Source organism: Podarcis erhardii, assembly GCF_964252035.2.
Source record: "Podarcis erhardii genome assembly, chromosome: 6".
Lineage (NCBI taxonomy): Eukaryota > Metazoa > Chordata > Lepidosauria > Squamata > Lacertidae > Podarcis > Podarcis erhardii.
In genome coordinates, this window is record NC_138510.1 from 40,710,972 (window position 1) to 40,734,486 (window position 23,515).

The window sequence follows — 23,515 nt, forward strand, 5'->3', positions numbered from 1 at the left end:
AATTTTAGTAACAAAATTTTAGTCAGTAACAAAAAACAAACACACAAAAAAGCCAACAAATTTGGAAAAAACAATGCCAAGTGATGAAACTACTAGCAAAAAAATGCTCAGAATATCTTCCTGGCCTGATAACACTAAGATATATATTGTTTATTATTGCATTTGTATCTCTCCCCCTCTCCATATCATCCTCACAACAACCCTGTGAGGTAGGTTACGCTGGAAGTTGGTGACTGGCTCAAGGTCACCCAGTGAGATTCATGGCCAAGTGGGGAGTTTAACTCTTTAACGCTCTAGCCACTATACAACGACTTTATGTAATTGCTTACGTTTCACAACTGAGGAAAGCTTTAAAATACGGTAAGCCCTGAGATAAAATCCTAATAACTAGAAATCAGTATACGGTTGACATGCCGGCTAATCGACAGATCAAATCAAACCAGGAACCAATGGGGTTTACCAGCAAAGTCGGAATGCAAACAAGCACCAAATAAGCCCAAGGCCTGATCCTGCAACTAGCTGCTCAAAGCAAACCACGTAGTTCACTTCTGAGTCTTTCCCTGATTCCAGCAGAGTTCGCGCGGCAACAAACGATGACTTGATCCCGCCCAGCCTCGCTTTCTACGCGGGGCAAAAGCGAAGCGGCAGGAAGCGCAGCCTATCACGCGCTGCCTTTGCCTCTGACGTCACCAGAGCAGGAAGCAGCCGCGACTGGAGAGATCAAGCGGTTGCCCCACGGACTCATTTTGCTGCGGCACCAACGCTATGGCAGCTGTGTGTTAAAGTGCTGCTTTAATGGGTGTTGTTTTCTAACGCGTCCCCCACGCCCCACCGGACAGTAAACCGCGATATTTCTTTACCTGCTAGAACGGAAGCCTTGGGATTTCTTTGGCCATGTTTGCTAAAGCTTTCAGAGTTAAATCCAATACTGCTATCAAAGGGTCTGATAGGTAAGTTTGTCTTGTTTCCTTTTCCTTCAAGGCATTTTACCTTGGTCGTTAATCCGTTGTAAACAGTGCCGGTGCCAGGCTGTTTTGCGCCTTAGGCAACGCTCACTGCTTGCAATACCCCACAAAAAAATTTAAAAGTAAATTAAAAATTGCTAACTTCACTTTTAAAAAATAGATGCCTAGTAGGAAAAAAGAAAAGAAAAGCACAACACTCGAAACTGCTAAATTTATTTTAAATGGCAAGGTTGAGTAATACAACAATCTTTGATTATCTTTCTCAAGTACAAAAGATGTTTTAGCACATAAATTATTTCGAACAATCTTGTGAATAAAACTCTGCCCTTCAAAGGTCAGTACTGCACTTCTCTGAGGCCTGAGCCCTAGGTGGTTGCTTAGCTGGCCTAGTGGTAGCACTGGCCCTGGTTGTAAAGAGACATGCTTTCTAACCAAGCGTGATGAAGATTTGCAGGATGCTACTTAAAATTACATTTAGCGGAAAACATACACTTTAAAAAATGACGTTATGCCTCCCTCAAAGTGCAATTTCTGTATGCGTTAATTTTATGCATCATGTGAAATGAAGAGATTGATGGCTGATCAGTAATTAGTGCTTGGGTTATGGCTTCACAGTGATAGTGGGATATAAATAAGTTGCTTTGTTTTATTTCTCTGGCATGCATATTTAGAAGGTCTTTTTAAGGTTTTGGTCTTTTAAAACTTGAAGATGTGTCTTCCTCCAAGATTTAGAGTAATAGAGTTGTAATAATAATTAATTAATAATTATTTATACCCCGCCCATCTGGCTGGGTTTCCGCAGCCACTCTGGGCAGCTCCCAACAGAATTAAAAGTACAATTAAACATCAAACATTAAAAACTTCCCTAAACATAATAAACTGAGATCAAGCAAAAACAGAATATATTAAATGACAAATTTGCAAACTGCCATCACAAACTTGTCATGGGCACCACACACATAGACCAAAGTATTCTATTGGGTACAACAGAATGTTTATTTAAAAATCAATTTCAGCTGGGGGAGGAGAATTATGGGCATCAGGGAGGGCTTCTGCAGACATTCATATACCCATGGGCATTATCTTGGCATTCCTGATTTAAGATAGTGGAATGGCTTTGATAATTAGGCACCCCCCCCTTTTTTTTTTTTTTAAATGATTTTAATCATTTAGATAATGGAACTGTGTTGTTGACCTTGCAGGAGGAAATTACGAAATGATGTCGCAGCAACTTTTCCCACCCTCACATCTGAACAGCTATCTGAAGTTGTGCCGAATAAAGAAGAGCTGAATATCATTAAACTGTATGCTCACAAAGGAGATGCTCTCACGGTCTATGCTAATGGCAGAATACCAGTCCTTTTTGAAATGGAGAAGAGACTGTTTCCAACAGGTACAGAACTATGTTTCTGCGGGCAGTTTGCTGTTCTGGGTCTGGGGAGGTTTGAGTTTAATTTGATGTTTCACTTTGGACAAGTGCAAAATAATATTAAGCCTCCATTTCCCATATCTAAAAAGAGAAGAGTGTCACTTATGGTATAAATGTGCTCAATCTGAGATAGGCAACATACTGTCTTTGATTCATAAATTGTCTCTACCTGAAACACACACTGCTAGTACAGCTCTGTCTAGGCATTCACTATTTCGCTAAAATGAACATGAGGGGAGTGGGAGAGTGGACACGAACTCCTCCATCTCCATCTCTATCTCAATCTCTATCTCACTCCACAATTTCAAAGGCAATAGCTTATCCACTGCAGACAGTCTATATTAGCAGAGGCTTTCTGCACAGTGTAGAATCCTGAAGAATCAGAGTTGTTTCCTTTCTACAGATAGTCACCCTTGAATTTGTGGAGGGTGGCAGGAATAGTGAGGGGAGGGGAGCTAGCCTGAGCTGACCACCTCATGTGTTCAGTTAAGCTGGATAGTGAATGCCTGAATAGGGCTCATGTAGTTCATGCTATGGGGTGGCACGCAGAGGGCTTTCTTCTTTAACTTTTGCATAGCCAAGAGTTGATAGGTGATTCTGCTTTCCAGCCTTGGTTGTTCAGAAAGAATTATGAGTGCAGCAGCAGGTGTACAATTCCTGCTGTGTTCAAGTTAATACTGGCTCCTGAGCAGAGGATTGAAAAAGGAGTGCACAGGCACACAGCTTGTTCTCAGGCAGAAAAACCATGGCTTACTGGCCGAAGATTATTGTGTCTGAACTAGACCAATCTATCTTCTCACTGCACATTATTTTTACATGTTGGGTTTAAATATCTTGAAACAGAAGCTAGGTTGTGTGTTCTGGTTCCTTACCATCATTGCTCCTATGTCTGTCTTATTTATGTGTGTAAGCCAGTCTGGGATTTTTTCCTGGCTGAAAAAATACAAATACTTTTAAGTAAAGGAAAATGTCCAGTGTTGAGGCTGTGTGTGCCATTGCTTAATGGACAAGAGGGTGATATCAACAGACTGAGGTCCCCACCTAAGGTTTGGAAGTTAAAAATAACGCAAGGGAGGAAAACCCAGGGGGAAGGGGAACAGTCCAATGGGAATTACTTGCACTGAGTGCTGTCTTGATTGCTGGCAGTGGGAGGAGAGGGTAATAGAAAATAAGGTGGGGAGGGGAACAGCATGGAGTATCCTAGAATCCTAGAATCCTGAGCAGGAGCACTCCCACACGGCAATATTTTGTTTCAGGCTCTACTTCCTAATTTTAAATTCAGATTAATGGTTATCAGTTCTGAGAAATGGAGGCAGGTAAAGTGTGTCATGCTGGAATTCCACAAGCATTTTGTTTTCTTTTTGGAACAGTGTACACCCTGTGGTCTCATCCTCACCTTCTCCCCGCCTTTTCCACATGGCCACCTGTGTTGCACAAACTAGCAGGAGGAGCAGGTAAGGGAACGGATCTCAAAGCCATTCTGCATGGCACTGCACATTTGCCTTGTTGTGGAGCTGGTTCTCATGATTGGCCTTGTTATATTCTAGTCCTAAGCATGCTACTTGGATGTAAGGACCTTTGAAAAGCAGTGAGGTTTATAAATTGATTTTGTCATTGACATGACCTTTTAAACTGAGGTATTCAAGGCCTTTTTCCCATTAGGAAGGAAAATAATGTCTAAATAAAGCCTGGTCTGCTTGAATGTTAAAATCTCCTTCTGAGGCTCTTCTTTGGTACCTCTGCCATCAGAGATGAAGAGGGTGGCAACCAGGGAGAAAGTGCCTCCAGAGCTGTAGTGCTCTGCTTATGGAATGCCTCTAACCAACTCTTTCAGACACCCAGCAAAACTTTTTCTAACGTTGCAGGCCTTTTACCTGTTTGTACCTTTTACCAGTGAAGGCGGTGGAGGTCCTGTGAGAGTGTCTGGAGGCGGTTGGAGGATGAATGGCGGCTAACAGATTGAGGCTGAATTCTGACAAGACAGAAATACTGTTCTGGGGGGACAGGCGGGTGGGTGTGGAGGACTCCCTGGTCCTGAATGGGGTAACTGTGCCCCTGAAGGACCAGGTGTGCAGCCTGGGAGTCATTTTGGACTCACAGCAGTCCATGGAGGCCTTCTCGGTAGTGGCACTCACCCTGTGGAACGCCTTCCCACCTTATGTTAAAGAGAACAACTACCAAACTTTTAGAAGACATCTGAAGGCAGTCCTGTTTAGGGAAGCTCTTAATGTTTGATGCATTACCATATTTTAATATTTTGTTGGAAGCTGCCCAGAGTGGCTGGGGAAGCCCAGCCAGATGGGTGGGGTATAATTAATAAATTATTATTATTATTAACTATTTTTTAAGAGAACACTGACACTTTTATTACTGCCTGAAGTAGAAAGCCAGTATTATATGTCTCAGTCCTAAAAATGTTCCAAATTCAAGAAAAAGTTGTGATTTATAACTTATGTGTAATTGACATTTTAGTTGATACATTTTGGCTTTGTGGCGGCAGAATTGATGGTAGCAGGGCTGATCGGAGCTGCACTGGCAATTAGGGCCAAGGTTTGAAGCCATCCAAGAGAATCCCTTGTTTCATATAGACATTGAAAGCAGCATTTTTGTCAGTTTTTTAAAAGAGCAGTGGGGGACAAGGGGATGACTGGTGTCTTTAAGATTTTGCTAAGATGTTAATATAGGGTCTTTTCCACAGATCTAATGCTTCCAGGGGTTGTAGTGCCCTCTTATGGTCTTCCTCAGGTAGATCGGGGTACTCTCTGTGCCATCACCTTGGTGGGAAACAGGTATGATTTCTCCTAAAGGCTAATGCTAAAAAGATCTACCTCTTTCTGAAGGGGTTCTTAGAATGTATTTTGAGACGGAAATTGAGGGTGTGAAAATCAGCCAAATGTGGCCCTCCAGGCCTGTCATACTGGCCTTCAGGATTTTCCTTAGGCTGCACCCCACTTTGGGTCCCATCCCTCATCAGCTGTGCCCTGTGTCCTGTGCCCTTCTCGGGAGCCTTTGGCTGACTACAATGGGCCACTGGTTTTTGCTTGCGTGAATGGAGAGGTGTGTGATTGTCCCATCCCTCTTGGATTTCAAAAGAAGGCAAGTAGAAAACAACAGGAATGCCTTCTGAGACTCCCGTTTATTTTGACTCTGATTATGTGCCACAGTGTATGCCTTCTATGGATTCACCATAACAATTTGGGGCTTCTAGCAGCAGGGTTGATTTTCACGCATTGTGGGGCATTATTCATTGGCGAGTTCAGACATCTCAGCTTTTCATGAGTATGCTTAAGGGTTGTGTATTTCCTTCTTCTCTTGCATATTTTGGAACACAGACTGTTTTCCAGTAACAGTAGTTTGCTTGGATGGCTGATTCAGGCAAACTTGTTTGCTTCCAAAGCTGAAGTGGAAACCATGGTTTGAACAATTCTTGTTTAGAGGAAATCTATGACTTTGCAAACAGTGGTAACCAAAATCCAAGAAGTGCAGGATTGAACTGTGGTGTGCAAGCAAAAGAGGGGACACAAGAGCCTTAAGTATGTTCTCAACACAGCGAAACTATGGTTTGGTCGTCATGTCTGAAATGAGAGAGATTCCTTAGCTGGGAGCTGCTTTAGTTGGAGTAAGAATTTAGCTGTTTGCTTTATGCTATACTCTCTTTACTTTTCAGTGCCCCTGTGGCCATTGGCATAGCTACCATGTCCTCTGCAGAGATGGTGGCAGCTGGAATGAAAGGAAAAGGCTTCACAGTGCTGCATACATATATGGATCACTTATGGTGGGTATATCACCAAAACTATTTGACCGTTTACACAATAGGAGAAAAGCACATGGTTAGCTTTTGCCCCCATTCTAATCCAAGACTCAGGTTAGAGAAGGGTGAGCCCTGAGCAAAGTATAAGAAGGATGCAAGTAGAAACCAAGCATAGGTGCATGATTTTGACAATCACTTAAGAAAAACTGTTCAGTTCCACAGCACCAAATCAGAAAACTCTGAACCTTTTCTGTTGTGGCGACACTGAGAACTCTTCTATATTGCATCCTGAAAAACACTCTTAATGAATGAATATAACTTTAGGCCACACACTACTTGAAAGTCATCTTAAGGACTTGAGAGAGATTGTATTCTTAAGGTTCTGCTGGAGTTACAGCAGTCAGTTGACCCCTTACACAGCATTAAATAAATGTGATGGTGTGGTCAGTTTTTCCAGATTGTTTCGCTCATAATCTTTACAGTGAAGAAAATGGTTCTCCACAACTTCATAGCTTAACTGGCCCAGTCTAAACTTTTTGCTTTGAGTTTCTGTTTTGCTGAAATTGAAATTTGGGGCAAGTCTTATTGTGCCATTTGCTTTTGTTGTTTCTTTTTAAATTGAAAAAGGGAGTTTGGTGACAAGTCATGCCCACCAACAATAGTCCCCTTAGAAGCAGAGTCTTCAGAGATGATGGATGCTGAAGAGGAGGAGCAAGAGGCTGGAGAAGGGGAAGGCAAATCACAGGAAAACAGCCACCCTATTATTGACCCATGCCTGCAGACAGGGATTAGAAATCTAAACATGGAAGATGCTATTCAGAGTGTGGACATGTCAGAAAAAGAGGAACCTAATGAAAATGGTGCTGCTGAAACTACTGAAGCGGACAACCTAGATGTTCCTCAGGAGGTAGAAGACAGTAGGAGTCCACAAGGTAAAATTATAGGGTTATATACAGGGATTTGCATTCTAGATGAGGTCTAGTAACAACCTTTTGCTCATTTATACAAACTTAAACATATATACTCTATGCATTTTCAATGTGCCCTATAATGCAGGAATGGGGAACCAGTAACCCTTCAGAAATCTTTGGAATTCAACTCATATTAGCCTCAGCTAGGATGGCCAGGGTCAGGGATGATGGGAGATGGTCCTTCACCAATATCTGAAGGACCACATGCCCTCTATCCTGATTTTAGGTGAATGATGGACTACAGTTCCCACTGTCCATCACCATTGTCCATGTTGGCTGGGGCTGATGGGAATTAAAGTCCAACAGTGTCTGGGAGGGCTGTAGGCTGCACATCCCTGATGTAATGTGTGAGATTAATGCAAGTCTTTTTTTTGGGGGGGGGGGTGGAATGTTATAGATTATAGGACACGTGTAACCATCATTCCCTGCAGCATATGCACTGATGGTGCATGTGATGAGCAACAAAATCCAAACAAATAATATCCCCTTCACACTCCATGGCTTGTATAGGGCACTATACCCTGTTACTAACTTTGTAATGTGAAAGAAGCTTTCATTAAACTTTGTGCTCACTGCTAGTGTGTCAGCTTTCTTCCGTTGAAACTGAATGTTGGTAGAGATAATGCTGAACTTAACATTCTTCCTTTCATTTATTGCTTCATATGACTATATGTGGAAGTTCATAGCTTGTGACCACGCTGCATGGCATTGAAATTGTTTCCCTGTTCAACACTGACACAACTTGTAGGCATAGGCAGGAGCTGAGAGGTTCACAAGGTGGCAGTGACATATTGTGAACTAGGCCATGTTGCGTTCTGTGCAGAGGCTCATAGGCAGGGAGGGCTATTTTTTAAGCTAGAGCTCACCGAAACTCGGTTCCAGCACCTCTCAGGTGGGCACCATTGCCATTATAAGAGAACAAGGGATGCGTTCATGGTGAGTTCTGGCACCTCTTTTTCTAGAAAAATAGCACTGCTTGTCGAGAACAAACGGTTCTGTCTTTTCTTCTAGAGCAAATGGATGCATTGCTTCACCAATGCTTCTTCCACGCCTTAAAATGTAAAGTGAAGAAGTCGGAGCTCCCTCTACTGACCAGCACCTTTCTCCGCAACTACATGTTCGCATGTTGGTACGTGTAGTAAGATCTTCTACAAGCTGGCAGAGCTGCCGTGTTGCTGGCTGAGAAATGTGGAAACGGAGCATCAAGTGCTTGTAGAACACTGTTCACCAGAGTCAGGAGTAGAAGCCTTGCATGCACGTAGGACTCTGTGCCTCAGCCATTGTCACTATATGAACTCGTAGGCGAACTCTGCATGGGTCTGAGTCTGCTTTAAGGCATACTCCAGATATGACACAGGTTAAACTTAACTTTGATAAGCTCACTGCACGTAACAGAGTATTCTGTTTTTACCTGTCTCTTGATGATTCATAAGGAAGAGCTAAAGCTATCTTCCAGTAAAAGCATAATGAAAATAAAATAAATGCCATAGTTAAACTATAGAACTTGCTCCCATAGGAAGCAATGATGGCCACCTCTTTAAAAGAGGAGTAGACAGATTATTGGCGGAAAAGGCTATCAAAGTCTACTGGCCATGATGGCTCAGCTCTGCCTCCACAGTCGGAGGAACTAGTGCTTCTGAATACCAGTTGCTGGAAACCTTAAGAGGGGAGAGGGTTCTTGTGCTTGGGTTCTGCTTTCGGGTTTCCCACAGGCATCTGGCTGGCCACTGTGAGAACAGGATGCTGGGCAAGATGGGCCATCGGCCTGATCCAGCGGATTCTTCTTAAGTACTTATGCTTGAATTTGTGATGGAGAAGGAGGCTCCATTTGCTCTCTTTATATGACATTTAAATTTTCCAATCTGTGTGCCCATGTTTTAAGAATATTTTAGCTGGAGAAGCCTGGAAACAAAACATGTTTTTTCTTACATGTCACCAAAAATGAGAGAGGCCTAATTCCTCTTGTTTCTTGCATATAATTGTGGGTTTTTTTCTTTTCAATCTACCAACAGTCCACAAGGTCAACAACTAGACATAAAAAAATCAAGCTACAAAAAAGTAAGTAGTTGTTGTTGTCCTTTTCTGTACCGTGAAAGGTTGAGGAAAGAAATAATAATGAAACATTGGATTGAATGTGGGATTTTCTGCATACACCACAGATCATCTGCCCCAAAGCTGTGACCCCTTCCTACAAAGGCACTTTGTGCATGTAGATCCTTGATGTGTGAGAAATCGTCAGATGATTTTGCTGGTTAATAGCACAATCGTATACATGTTTGCTAAGAAGTAAGTGTGCATAGTAATTTGAAAACAACTGTAAAATTCTGGCCTAATATTGCATTGGCGGGGTTTTAAATAATTTTTTTAAAAAACACTATACAGGTATCATTAAAACATAAGTTGGTGGTTTTTTAAAATTACAACATAATATACAGTGGTACCTCAGGTTAAGTACTTAATTCGTTCTGGAGGTCCATACTTAACCTGAAACTGTTCTTAACCTGAAGCACCACTTTAGCTAATGGGGCCTCCTGCTGCTGCCACGCTGCCGGAGCACGATTTCTGTTCTCATCCTGAAGCAAAGTTCTTAACCCGAGGTACTATTTCTGGGTTAGCGGTGTCTGTAACCTGAAGCGTATGTAACCTGAAGCATATGTAACCCGAGGTACCACTGTATATCCAAACAAAACCAAACTTTAAAAATTACACCAGAATATTGCTTGTTTCATTTTTCATGTGCATAATACAGTGAGGGGGAAAGTATTTGATCCCCTGCTAAATTTGCCCGTATGCTCTCTGACGAAGAAATGACCAGTCCATAATTTTAATGGTAGGTTTATTGTGGCTGTGAGAGACACAGTAACAACAGGAAGAAACCCAGAAGACAAAAGTCAGAGATTAATGTGCATTATAATGAGTGAAATAAGTATTTGATCCCTTTGCAGAAGATGACTTAGTACTAGGTGGCAAAACCCTTGTTGGCAATTAAAGAGGCCAGACGTTTCTTGTAGGTGGCCACCAGGTTTGCATACATCTCAGGAGGTATTTTGTCCCACTCCTCTTTGCAGATCCTCTCCATGTCAGTAAGATTTCAAGGCTGATGTGTAGCTACTGGAACCTTCAGTTCCCTCCACAGATTTTTACCACCTTAATGTGGTTCTTCTTGAGTCACTCCTTTGTTGCCTTGGCCATGTGTTTTGGGTCATTGTCGTGCTGGAATACCCATCCTCAACCCATTTTCAATGCCCTAGCTGAGGGAGGGAGGTGCTCACCCAAGATTTGATGATATATGGTCCCGTCCATCGTCCCTTTGATGTGGTGAAAGTGTCCTGTCCCCTTAGTAGAAAAACACCCCCAAAGCATAATATATCTCCCTCCATGTTTGACAGCGGGGGGGGGGTTTCTTGGGGGTCGTAGGCAGCATTCCTCTTCCTCCAAACACGGCGAGTTGATTTGATGCCAAAGAGCTCGATTTTGGTCTCATCTGACCACAACACTTTCACCCAGTTCCCCTCTGGGTCATTCAGATGTGCATTGGCAAACTGCAGATGGGCCTGTACATGTGCTGTCTTGAGTAAGGGGACTTTACGGGCTCTGCAAGATCTAAGTTCTTCACGGCGTAGTGTGTTACCAACTGTTTTCATGGTGTCTATGGTCCCAGCTGCCCTGAGATCATTGACAAGTTCCCCCCATGTAGTTCTGGGCTGCTTCATCACCGTTCTCCCAATCATTGCAACTCCACAAGATGAGATCTTGCATGGAGCCCCCGACCAAGGGAGGTTGACAGTTATTTTGTGTTTCTTCCATTTGCGAATAATTGCGCCAACTGTTGTCACCTTCTCACCAAGCTGCTTGGTGTCTTGTAGCCCAGTCCAGCCTTGTGCAGGTCTACAGTCCTGTCCCTGACATCCTTGGACAGCTTTTTGGTCTTGGTCATGGTGGCTAGTTTGGAATCTGCTGGATTGATTACTTCTGTCAACAGGTGTCTTTTGTACAGGTACTGTAATGAGCTGGGATTACAGGTAAGACCTCTCCCTTTCAGCAGGTGCTTCTAATCTCAGCTCATTACATACAGTGAAGATACCAGGTAGCCTGACTTCTGGCTAGTTGATAGGGTATCAAATACTTATTTCACTCATTATAATGCACATCAATCTCTGACATTTGTCTTCTGGGTTTCTGGGGGTTTTCCTGTTGTTATTCTGTCTCTCACAGCTACAATAAACCTACCATTAAAACCATTGTATCCCAGTTTTAGCTGCCTGCCTCTCTTCTAGTTCTCCAAGTTCCTGCAATCAATGCAGCAACAAAATATCCTCCAGGTGAAGGAACTGAATAAGGGAGTAGAGAGCATTGTGAATGTGGACTGGAGGCATGAAAGGTAAGAGAATCTCAATTCTGTGCAAACAAAGTCAAAATACTGAGGGAGGAGATCTAAATGGATGGTTTGGGTTCCTGTGATGATGCTGGTTAATGAGCTGAGCTGCATTTAAGAGCACAATAGCTAATTAGAAGAGATGTTGCTCTTTTTCTTTGGTCTGAAAGGTATTTAATCTCTCACATGGAAGATGTGTAATTGTAGGTAATATCCTAGATAAGCTGCTATCTCTCAAGTTGATTTAGAGAAGGCAGAAATGTAAACATGCTGCTGTCCACAAAGAGCAGTACAAGAAAGATCTATTTATGAGCAAAGATGTGCGTGTCCTTACAAGAATCCAACATGCTTAATAATAAGCTCCACGGATGAGAGGGGTGTTTGTGTGTATGTACACACACGCACATGCATGTTGGGAAGCACTATAGGAATGAGGATGGCATTAATGCACAGCAGAGGCAATTAGGGAACAAGCTGTTTGTGTGTTTGTTAATGGCTTGCAAAGGAAGCAAACATTGAGGTGTAAAGTTATGCTTTCTAGCCGGCAAGCCGGAAATTTGGCAGGTGGACAAGGCTCACTTTTGGCACCAATAAGTTGATGTGTGCTGCCAGTAAGCCCCTCTGAAGGCATGCTGTTAGCAAGCCCCACTTTGCAGGTGGTGAATCATAACAGTATATCATTTCATAATGTGATAATAAGTTCGCTGGCAAAAGGCATTAAGGGCATCAATGGAGACTAAAATATCAGTGGTTGTTAGGCATGTATCCTAATGCTCCAGGCATCTCTTTGCTTTAGGCTTCTTCTCATGTTACTTTTGATCAGTACAGATATTAAGATCTGCAATAATGAAGAGAGGTTGTTTGCTGGAAGCTGTGCACAAATGAAGTGTTTCATTACTGGTTTAATGCAGAATCTGTAGATTCCAGTGGTGCTTGCTCCTATAAGGAGCTAACAGGATTAAGCCCTTTTGAATTCAGTAGGACTTACTCCCAGTGTTGCAACCTAAATAAGCCAGTTCTTAAACTCTGAGTTAATAGGTAATTCCGGAGACATCACAGCAATAGTTTGCATTAATCACCCAGGCTGTGGCTAGAATCCTGGTTTCTTAACTGTCAAACATGTTCACTTACAAAGTTATCCCTTGCTAAATCCACATTTTAAAACTGAGCCAAGGTATTGTTTGCATCAGCTGTTAGAAACTCACTGCTTTACTGTCAAGTCCATAGATACAGAACACTTTTCTAAAACAAATTGCCTTTTCTTGTCAAACTGCATTGCTACAGTTTAGTTTCTCCTTATTCAGAAAAAGTTGTAATGTTTCCACCATTGCTCCAGTCTTCCACAGTTCACCATTTGAGTCATACTATTACATCACTGCTGGAGAAGAAACAAGCCCAACGATAATGCCTGCATGGCAAAGCCCAGGGGTTGCCAAACCTTTTGGGCCCATAGGCACATTTGCAAAGTGGAAAAGCTTCTGTGGCACCACAGCTTCTGTGGCTCACACAGCAACCTTCTCTCTTGGGTACAGTAGAATGCTTCCTTCAAGCCTAATGTCAGCAGGCGAAGGATGTGGGTGCCAGGGAAGGCATCTGTGGGCATATATGTTGGCAACCCCTGGCATAACTGCTTTGACCACTGCAGGCCTAATTAGGACTCTTGTGCCTTTTAAGACGTGCACCATACCAGGGAAACAATTAGCAAGCAATGCTTTCATTTTCTCTCTACTGTTGCAACCGGGAAGGGCACACCTTTTTGAAACCTATCCTTGATGCTCACTTGTTGAAGGCACTAAAGAGTTTTTGGCAAACCCAACCACTTTCCTTCTGTAACTGTTTATCGTATCCAGAGTGACACAGTTTATTACCACTATAGTCACCATTGCCTCTGGAAGGGCCCACCCACTTGACCTGTGGCTGCATTGTCAGCAGACCTATAGATACTGAAGTATTGGGAATGGGAAAGGTTGCAGAGCAATGGCAAAGAAAAGGGGAGGAGAATGGGGAGGTGCTTGATGGGACTGGTGGGGCTTACAGGCCTGTCCCCTTCCTACCCCACACAGAAGTCCCACTCCAACCCCTCTTAAAAATTTGGGCTGGCTGTGCTTACCTGTCCTCTCTGCCTGCCGCTGCCCATGCTCGCTTTGCCAGCCTCCCTCCAACTTCCACCAGAAGTGGTGATGCTCTGGTGGTAATGAAGATGCACTGCAGCCCGTCGTCTCCCTTCTCCTTGGGGACCATGTCTGGGCTCTGCTCCTTGCTGCTGGGCCGCTGGGCTTCGTTCCCTCGGGGGGGTTCCACACTGTCTCCTCCCCCGCCCATCTATGATGTCACATACAGATAGCATTGTGAAGCTCGCATTTTACAGTATCTTTTACAAGGTCTCATTTGTGTGCCTCCTTGGTAGATTGGACGGTGAGGTTCCTTCTGTTATCTGCTGGAACAGGCAGGGCTGTGCCTTTCCTCTGTCACAATGGGCACTTGTGATGTCGAGAAGGCTTGGCAGAGTGTGTGGGGGCGGGTGGGCTTTAGTTTAGGTCTACATAGGAACTTAGCCCAAAGAGACACCTAAGACTTTGGATCATTTCTCCACGCTTTCTCTCCTCCAGGGATTGGCTTCTTTGGAGGCCAGGTCTAGGGTGCTCTGTTTGGCTTGCTTTAGAATTATTCAGAGAACTTTCAGAAGGACTGCCATTGTCCCTGGCCAGTATCAGATTGACCTGGGTACGTGCAATGCAAGTCCTTGGGGTGGGGAACCTCAGGTCCAGGGGGCCAGATGCAGCCGCCCAGATCTGTCTGTTTAACCCTTGGAATGCTCCCCAAGTCACATCCTCCACTGGTCATGATTCACACTATTTCTTCTTTCCTGGCTGGAATGCCTCTTGCTTATCTGGATGGAGGATCGAGATGGGTGCACAAGCGTATGTAGAAACTAGCCTACTCTACAAAGGTACAATTTCCACCCACTTTTGCCTCAGACCCCACCTACCCCATGGATGGCAAAGGAAAGGGGAGGAGAATGGGGAAGGTTTCCCAGAAGAAACTGTGGCCCACAGGCTGAAAAACAGTTTCCAACTGCCTTTCCTTTTGCACAATGTACCTGGCACTCCTATGTCCTTGCATGGCTCCTCTGTGCATATTAGAACACATGCAGAGATACTCACTCTAAGCTATCAGTTATCTTCCTTTGCTGCTAAGAAAGTTGGGGTTGTGCGCTAATTCTCTTCCCTGGGTCTTCCGTGGCTTTATGTATTTATTGCATTTATATACAGTGGTACCTTGCAAGACGAATGCCTCGAAAGACGAAAAACTCGCAAAACGAAAGAGTTTTTCGTTTTTTGAGTTGCTTCGCAAGATGGATTTCCCTATGGGCTTGCTTTGCAAGATGGAAACGTCTTGCAAGTTTGTTTCCTTTTTCTTAAAACCGTGCATTCACTTTGAGGAGCAACTCATAGCACGCGGTGTGGTAGCCTTTTTTGAGATTTTTGAAGACTTTGGTGATTTTTGAAGCTTTTCCCAAGTCCGTGCTTCGCAAGACGAAAAAATTGCAAGATGAAAAAACTCGCGGAACGAATTAATTTCATCTTGCGAAGCACCACTGTATCACCTTTATCTTTCAAGGATCTCAAAGGTTTTCTTCATCCTTCACCTGTGAAGTAGCTTAGGCTAAGAGATGGTGACTGACCCAAGGTCACCCAGTGAGGTTCATGGCTGAGTGGGGATTCGAACCCTGCTTTCCCAGTTCCTAGTCCAACACACTAACTATTATGCCACACTGGCTCTCGTGCTGGAAGCCCTGCAGCATAGAGTAGGATGGGAGGCCAGGCCAAGACACCATATTGTGCCACAGCATTCCACTATTGAACACTAGGTTGCTGCTGGAGCATATGGCTTCAAGATGATGATCTGTTCTGTGGACCATCTTGAAGCAGAGGCAGAAATGTGCTTCCACTTTGTGTAAGCAAACGTGTTGAGGGATTTGCACTGTGTTATTGCAATGAGAGGAATGGTCTTGGGTGCCTATGTCCTAGGAGATGACAAGGACGCAACACTATACTCATTTGTCTCTCAGTCATGAACGGGAATAGCCGTCATGATGAAATGGTAATAAACTCTGTGAAATATTTTGCTTTGATTTTCAGCATTAGGTCTTTTGTAGTACCTATTGAAATAGCAGCATCTGAATTGTCTGTCCAGGATAGCAGAAGTGGTGATGGAGAACAGCTGTACCACTGTCCTGAAATCATACCACTCTATGGCATCTCATCCAAAATGGCTCCCTTATTCCAAGAGTCTGGATATAAGTAAGTAATATAAGAAAATTAACCACTTGACTTGTTCCCTACGTTGTTGTTCTTGTTGTTGCTTGCAGAACATGATGGGCCAAGAAAGTCCTTAAATGGGTGTGTGAGTGTGTAGCAGACTTCAGAGTGAATGGACTGCCCGGCAGAAAAATAACTGAATCTAAAAACACGAATGTTTCTGGGTGCTGAGTTCAATAGTTTGGTTTGGTTGGACCATTTCTCCTGTATGGTGGTAGTGGTGTTCTAAACGAAGGGAACAGCTTCCTTACTGGAGTGTTTCCCCCACTTAAAATAGCCAATTTGCAAAAGCTCATCATTTGCTGTTTCTTCCGAAGTGCAACCTAGCAAGTAACAAAGATTCAATTTTCCTCCAGGAAAGGAGACACCCTGTCCAGCAGTGAAGTGAGAAATGCTGTTATCAACTATGTGAAGTTTAATGAGTTGGTTGATGAAACAAACAAAAAGTATGTAAAACCCCAAAGCTTGTTTAGTAGGGAGATCGCAGCACTACTCTCCTTGCTCTGTACTGATAGCGAGAGATAGCTGCAGTCATGATTTTGCACAGGGGTTTCCTGTGCTCGTGGTTCACCATTACAGCACTAAGTCAAAACATGTGGGAAATGCTACTAGAAAGAGCAAGCACTCTTTCCTATCACAAGTCCCTTTATGCCAAGTATGAACACTCAGGTCAGATGGACCATGCACCCTGTCCTGGTCCCTCTCTTATTTACCTCTGCAGTATAGATGGGCCCAAGTGCAGTGTTGATTGTGCTCAAATGTATATCCAACCTCAACAAGAGTTTGTGTGCAAACACACACACACACACACACACACACACACACACACACACACCTGTGCAGGTGTATCCCATATATTGTGCCTAATAGAATTTTAAACTAGTGGTCATTTTCCTGATTTATTTTGTTATTTATTTCATAGAATGTATACACCACTTGATTAAAACTCCCCCACCCCACCCCATTCAGGAAAATTGTACAATAGTTTAACAAGAAGTTTAAATACTAAAACCAGTTAGGATTCCCATCAACTTTCTAAGCATCTAGGTAGGCTTGCCTAAACAAGAATGTTTCTTAGCAGGTGCTGAAAAGAACACAGTGAAGGCACCTGCTTGATATCAATAGGCAGGGAGTTCCAAAGTGTAGGTGCTGCCACTAAATGATCAAGTTCTTACATGGAGTGGGTATTATGTGGCATCTGTAGAGTGCCAATTCCGCCGATTGAAGCAGTCGAGAGGGCACATGTAGGGTAAGCTAATCTCATGGATAATTTAGGAATGCCACAAGATTAAAGACATCTTAGTTGATTAATCATATCACTTTTTTTTAGTGATATGATTCTGTAGGTTGATCTAGTTACAGATAGGTAGCCGTGTTGGTCTGCCATAGTCAAAACAAAACAAATTCCTTCCAGTAGCACCTTAAAGACCAACTAAGTCAGTTCTTGGTATGAGCTTTCGTGTGCATGCACACTTCTTCAGATACACTTTAAACTTCTTTAAACTTCTTTAAACTTTAAACTTCTTCAGATGAGTGTATCTGAAGAAGTGTGCATGCACACGAAAGCTCATACCAAGAACTGACTTAGTTGGTCTTTAAGGTGCTACTGGAAGGAATTTGTTTTGTTTTGTAGGTTGATCTGTTAGCTTAATCATTAAAAGTTTTGATTAGCTAAACAGGTGACCTTTGATTAACTGGGCAAAGAATTTTTAAACATTAAATTATCTTTAAGAGAGGTACATGGGAAAAAAGAACTTGACAAGCAACATATTCAGACATAATCTACAAGCAAAGAGGACATGTTGTTTTATATAACCCCTTCTCAAGTTTTCAGCAGTCAAGTAAGGTTTTTAGCACCCAACTTACCACATAATAGTGCAAGTGCAGTGTGACTTTTGGAAATCCTTTTTTACCTTTTAACAACAAAGTGCTAAAGAGACAAACATGATCTTTATAATCTGTAGAGTGCTACACATTCTTGACGTTGGTGCATTTCCAGTTCAGGTGATGAGTGATCACGCTGAGAACAGACTTTTAAATCTGCCTTCCTTTGTTACAGCTTTATAAAGGTGGATCCTATCTTGTGCGATTGTCTGTTGGACAAATCTGAGCAGGATGAAATTTCAAAGCTCACATGGGACAATCTCCTGAGCAGGTGAGGGGGGGGGGGAGAGTGATTCCTACTGCTGCTTCATATACTTGCCTCAGTATTTCCTATAATGCAGGCCACTATGTATTATGGTATCTTTAATGTTTGCAAAAGGAGGTTAAGCCCAAACCATTCAAAGGTTAAAATTGTCACTAAGGTCTAGTGCTGTGTTGCTTTGTGTTATGTAAGCGGACTGGAATTTTATGACACAGTAGCTTGATTTGCACATCATGGTAAGCCATAGATTATGGATTACTGCATGCTGTTCAGTGACCCCTTGCCTTTCTCCACTCACTCTTCAGCCAAGAGAGAAGCATATACTGCACAGCTTGGCTTAGTGCTTGGGTGAGGAACATCAGGCATGGGGGCCAAATGTAGCCCTGAGGACTCCAGAGCACACCCTCTCTCCTTCAGCCACACCCTTCACTGTTGCTCCATTGCACTCCCAAGTGTTTTTGCTTGGCTGGAACATGTCCTTGAATGCTGATCATGCCTTTGGCTTGCATGGATGCCGAGGGTATGCAAGTGTCTGTATAAACCATGCAAAAGTGAAATGTGCACTTATTTCTCTGACTCTGCCCACAATTGGCCCATGGCCCAGAAGGGAGTGGGCCACTCAGGTTCCCCCCACACCTTCTGCTTAGTGTTCCATGCGAACCAACACTTGCAGTTTCTCTCCCCAAACAAATGACGAGCCACAGACCAAGAACCAACCTTGGCTTCCTGGGGACAGAAGCTAACCCTGAGTCCTGGTTCACTGGTAATGCTAAGCCTCGCCTCACAGTTTGTTTTTCCTGGCTCCAGGTGGGTCAGAATAAAGTGGGAGCAAGTGAGCAGCTGCTTGCTCTGGTAAGCCATGGTTTATAATTTGCTTCCCATGATGTGCAGGCACGGCCACTGTAAAAGTAAACACAACAAGCTTGGCTTCTTTGGGACCTTCTAAAATTCCCCATTCTCTTCTGTTACTTTGAGGATCATAATATTTTCTTTTTAAAAAGTCTTTGGAATTAAGAGAGCTACAAAGATAATAACATAACTCTGTCAGTCTGGCAGTGTCGTCTGTTAAAAATCACAAAAACCTTTTAAGACATAATATTGATTGTACTTTAAGTAGATATTTTCCCAGAATAATCCTGTTACGGAATAGCATCATGTATCACATAGATGAAGGCTGCTAGATGACGTATAATTAATTCCTGTCAGTCTCTCTATGGTTGTATAGTATACAGCCTACACATGGGATGCAAATCAGCCTCTCATCATTATTAACGTTCAGAGGGAATTTTAAAACCAACCTTTCACCCAGGCATTTGGTGGCTGAAGAATACTGTTCCTGGCAGTTGTCTATAACAGTTCTTTCTTACATTCTTAAGTTAACTGTAACTGTTTTTAGAATGCTTTTTTTAAAAAAGATGGCTGTGATTCCTACCCTGGGCTCCATTGGGAAGAATAATTTAAACTCAATAAATAAATAAAACCCTGAGGTGAATAAGGGCAAGCTGTATCAGATTGAGTCTTTGAATAGATGTTCTTGGTACTTAAGTATAGCAGGAATAGCTAAGCCAGAAAGCTGCCATCCCTCTGTGCTGTCCTGGATAAGCTTAATCTTAGCGCTGCTTTTGTGGCAGGTGTCTGGATAAACTACAGCCCTTCCATCAGGTGACTTTTTTTGGACATGACCCCATCGTGAGGAAAGGAAACAATGATCCCATTGATATAAACATAGCACAAAGATCGTGCAATAAAAAGGTAAGGGCAAGGAGAGAAGTAGTCTTCTGTGGAAACATCCAAACTGTGCTGCCTTTTTTTTTATGTCTGCCTTTTGAAATGGTTTATAATACTGCACTATCTTTTGAAAGTTTGCCCATTGAAAACACCATTTCCAGAGCAGTCTCCTAGGCCTCTTATGCAGAGAGAGGAAAATAAAGAGGCTGAGCCCATGATCCTACTTTTTGGGCATGGAGAGCAGGGAAGGCTGTTTAGAACTACCAGAGCTGCAGTTATTGCCCCAGAAAACAATTGACAACTGGGCTAGCATGTACAGGTGAGCATTCCTGGGCTTAAGTCATAGCCCTACCTCCTCTCTGAACCCCTGGGTATCAGGTAGGAGGTCCAGATGTTACACTGACACCTTACAATGCCACTGGTGCATGGTTTGTAATTTATTTCAACCACCTGGGGGTGAAGAGGGCAAGGTGGAGAAGGCCAGATCAGGAGATAAACTGAAGTTCTCTGTTTAGAGCTTATCTGATATCTGTTGGCCCTAGTTCAGAAGGATAGTAGGAAGCACCTACTGGCAGCTGAGTCAGATATACATTGCACAGAGACTTCTGAAAGTGTGTCACCAAAGTGCTACTCCGGGAAGATGGAAGGCACATGTTGCAGACCTAAGGGAGGAACAATAGCTTGAGTGCAGCACATGTTTCACATGCAAAAAGTCTTAAGGTTCAATCTCTGGCAGCTCCAGTGGAGAGGATCAGATAGCAGGTGATGGGCAAGATCTCCGAGTGAGGCACTAGAGAGCTGCCCACAGTCAGAGTAGATGCTACTGACCTGGATAGAGTAATAGTCTGAAGCGATAGAAGGCAACTTAATATGAGTGTTGCCCTCATGGATCTGTATCCCTGTTCCAGAGGAGCAGCTGAGCAGGTGCAGTAGAAGAAGCTAAAACAGACTGGGGCAGAGCTGCATGGAAGTGTACCTGGGTCATTAGCAGCTTTTTGTTCCCTGTGTGTGCATACTAATTACTAATACTAATTTCATTTGTACCTCACCCATCTGACTGGATTGCCCCAGCCACTCTGGGTGGCTTCCAACAAATATTAAAGCATAATAAAACACCAGACATCAAAAACCTCCCAAGTCTTCTAAAAGGTGTATACTTATTTATCTCCTTGACATCTGATGGGAGGGAGTTCCACAGAAATAATAGTTTTATTACCGTATTTTTCGCTCTATAAGACGCACCAGACCACAAGACGCGCCAAGTTTTTGGAGGAGGAAAACAAGAAAAAAATATTCTGAATCTCAGAAGCCAGAATAGCAAGAGGGATCGCTGTGCAGTGAAAGCAGCAATCCCTCTTGCTGTTCTGGCTTCTGTGATAGCTGCGCAGCCGGTATTCACTCCATAAGACGCACACACATTTCCCCTTACTTTTTAGGAGGGAAAAAGTGAGCCTTATAGAGCAAAAAATACAGTAATTGTGTGTGTGTGTAGACTTGAACTAATTGCAGCTCGCAGATGCAGCGTTATGGCTTGAAGGTGGTGGTCCAGGGTGTTGATGGTATCCGACATGCTTGGGTGCAAGACCCTAGGAATAAAGCAACCCAATACAAAGTTGTCAATTTTTTCAGGTAGAGATGATTAATTCAGCCCAGTACTATACATGATTCAACCAGGGGTTGGGAGTCAGAAGAGGTGCGATGGGCCCTTGCACTGTTTTAACATTGGCATTTCTTTTGCCTTTCTCTGAAGGAATGCAAGTAGTTTTCATTTATATTAGTGTTTCAAAACGTAGTCAGCTGGTGGTGCTGTCTTCCAACCCCAGGGGCAGAAGCTAGCATGCCTTTGGGTAAGGAAGTCCTGAAGTAGCCTCAGAGAAGGGTTGGTTGGTTGGTTGTGGGGTGGTCTCCATAGGAGCTTCCTGGCCTGGGCCTTTTGCTTTTGCCCTAATGGGTGATGTGTGTGACCAGGCCACTGGCTAGCATTTATCCCCACCCCCAGCTTTCCTAATTAACATCCCTTCCTCCTAAGCTGCTAGGGCAAAACATATGACCTAATCATTTAAGATTTGGTCTGTTGCTACACTGTCCCGTTCCCCCCCCCCCCCAGCCAATCAGGATGAACCTTGATAGTGTTACCCCAGTGCTTCAGTTAGTCGCTTGCATTTATGTATGCCTTTCACTTAAATCACATAGGTTGTGCAATATGCTTGCTGTCAAATATGCACTGCTTCTATTCATTTCCAAGCATAGGTATTATTAATATGCACAGGCAAAGGCCCTATGAAAATAACTTTGCTGATACCACATAGCCTGTAAGAATGTACGAAAGTAAAATTGCACACTAATGATTGAGCATTGTATATTAGTGCAACCAAGTAATACCATCTTTCCTTTCGGTTTGCAGGTAACCATAATTAAGAATCTTGAGCTGTATGGGCTAGACCCACAGGCTGTTGCCAACTTTCTCCAGCTAAAAGTTCAGGCAAGTGCCACTGTCACCACACTTCCGGGAGCGAAGGACAGAGCCCAGGTCCAGGTCCAAGGCAATCAGATCCACCACCTTGCTAAGCTGCTATTGGGTAAGTATCTTTAGCAGGGGTAGGGAACCTGCCAGGGCAGCACACCAGTGGTGGGTGGAGTCAGAGGAAGAGCAATGGACATACCTTTTGCACATTAGGCTATATTCCAGCAATGCAAAAGCCAGATGTTGGCACATGTGCATGCACACTAAGGCCCAGCATGCAAAGTCTGGCTGCCAGGTCTGAAGTTCTCCACCCCTAATCCATGGCAAACTCATAACATTTATTATGTTTTGAAGGTTTAGTCACTTATTAGATTAACAGTGCAATCCTAGGAATATCTTCCCAGGAGCATATCCTCTTGAATTCAATAGTGCTTTACTTCCAGCCTAAATTGATTTTACAATATTCTGATCAGTTTCTAAGATGTGCTCTTCTGAGGAGGAGGCTGTTGGAAAACAGTTATACATAAACTAAAAAGCAAAGTGCTATTTTCCCTTCAGAGTTATTTTATTCATGTGTAACCTTATGCAGATTGAATTCAGTGGCTAATTATGGCTGCCACATTACCGTATTTACACAGATTTAATGCACCATCAAATCTAATTTTCATGATGTAATTTGTCCAAAAATGGTGTGCATTACATTCGAGTAAATACAGCAAGTGCAATGTCTTCCTATGTATATTTATTCATAATTAAAAATGCACAGGAGTACATTTTTTAGTAAGGCGAGTGCCCCAAGTACAATGCTTTAGAATTTTCAGAGCACATTACTCTTTTAGTAAGAGTCCTATTGTGTTAAGCTTTTGAGCTGTCAAATACAGATTGATTACATGTTGACTTTGTTCCAGAGGACTACCAGATACCTCGCAAATACATCAAGGGTCTTGAGATGGCACCAAAGATGGGCCGGAAGAAGTAGCCAGGTCTGAAGATCAAAGTCAGAACTTTGTTATTTATAAATATTTTATTAAGATAAATGACTAATTCAGCTGCCTTACCTATAAAATAATGGAATTTATAAATAAAACTTTTCCCAATAACCTTTGCTGGACTATCTCCATAGCTTGTTGTGGAACACCTCAGCATGTTTGCTGAGCACTGTTCTAGTGCAAATAGGTCCAAATGTAAACTATTGGGTATCCGCTGAAGATTGTGGGGTTGGTTTTCTTTTTCTTTTTCACAGGACTCAAAAGAATAGTGAGGTACAGTTTCTACCCCTCCCATGATTGTGGATTTTGTTCTCTCCCTCAGCAACCCTCCCCAAACGCTTTTACCTGCTTAAACCGAGGTACCACTTTAGTAGC

General features: G+C 43.1%; 2 protein-coding genes across 2 annotated transcripts in view; one reads left to right on the plus strand and one right to left on the minus strand.

The window, feature by feature from the left end:
- The window catches only part of DYRK3 (dual specificity tyrosine phosphorylation regulated kinase 3), a 39,281-nt gene extending 25,341 nt beyond the window's left edge, over positions 1-13,940 (minus strand). Inside the window, exon 1 of the mRNA XM_081865235.1 lies at positions 13,602-13,940. Coding sequence (XP_081721361.1) covers positions 13,602-13,813 — 212 coding nt within the window. The 5' untranslated portion in view covers positions 13,814-13,940. The remainder of the gene's footprint in view (positions 1-13,601) is intronic.
- On the plus strand, positions 711-23,251 carry EIF2D (eukaryotic translation initiation factor 2D). Its single transcript, XM_081865241.1, has 15 exons — positions 711-950; positions 2,168-2,358; positions 3,765-3,848; positions 5,093-5,183; positions 6,062-6,169; positions 6,773-7,077; positions 8,128-8,245; positions 9,129-9,174; positions 11,394-11,497; positions 15,634-15,795; positions 16,170-16,259; positions 17,873-17,968; positions 19,591-19,711; positions 22,092-22,266; positions 23,060-23,251. Exons 1-15 carry the CDS (start codon positions 895-897, stop codon positions 23,128-23,130), a joined length of 1,818 nt encoding a protein of 605 aa, XP_081721367.1. The 5' UTR covers positions 711-894; the 3' UTR covers positions 23,131-23,251.
- The last annotated feature ends 264 nt before the right edge of the window (positions 23,252-23,515 follow it).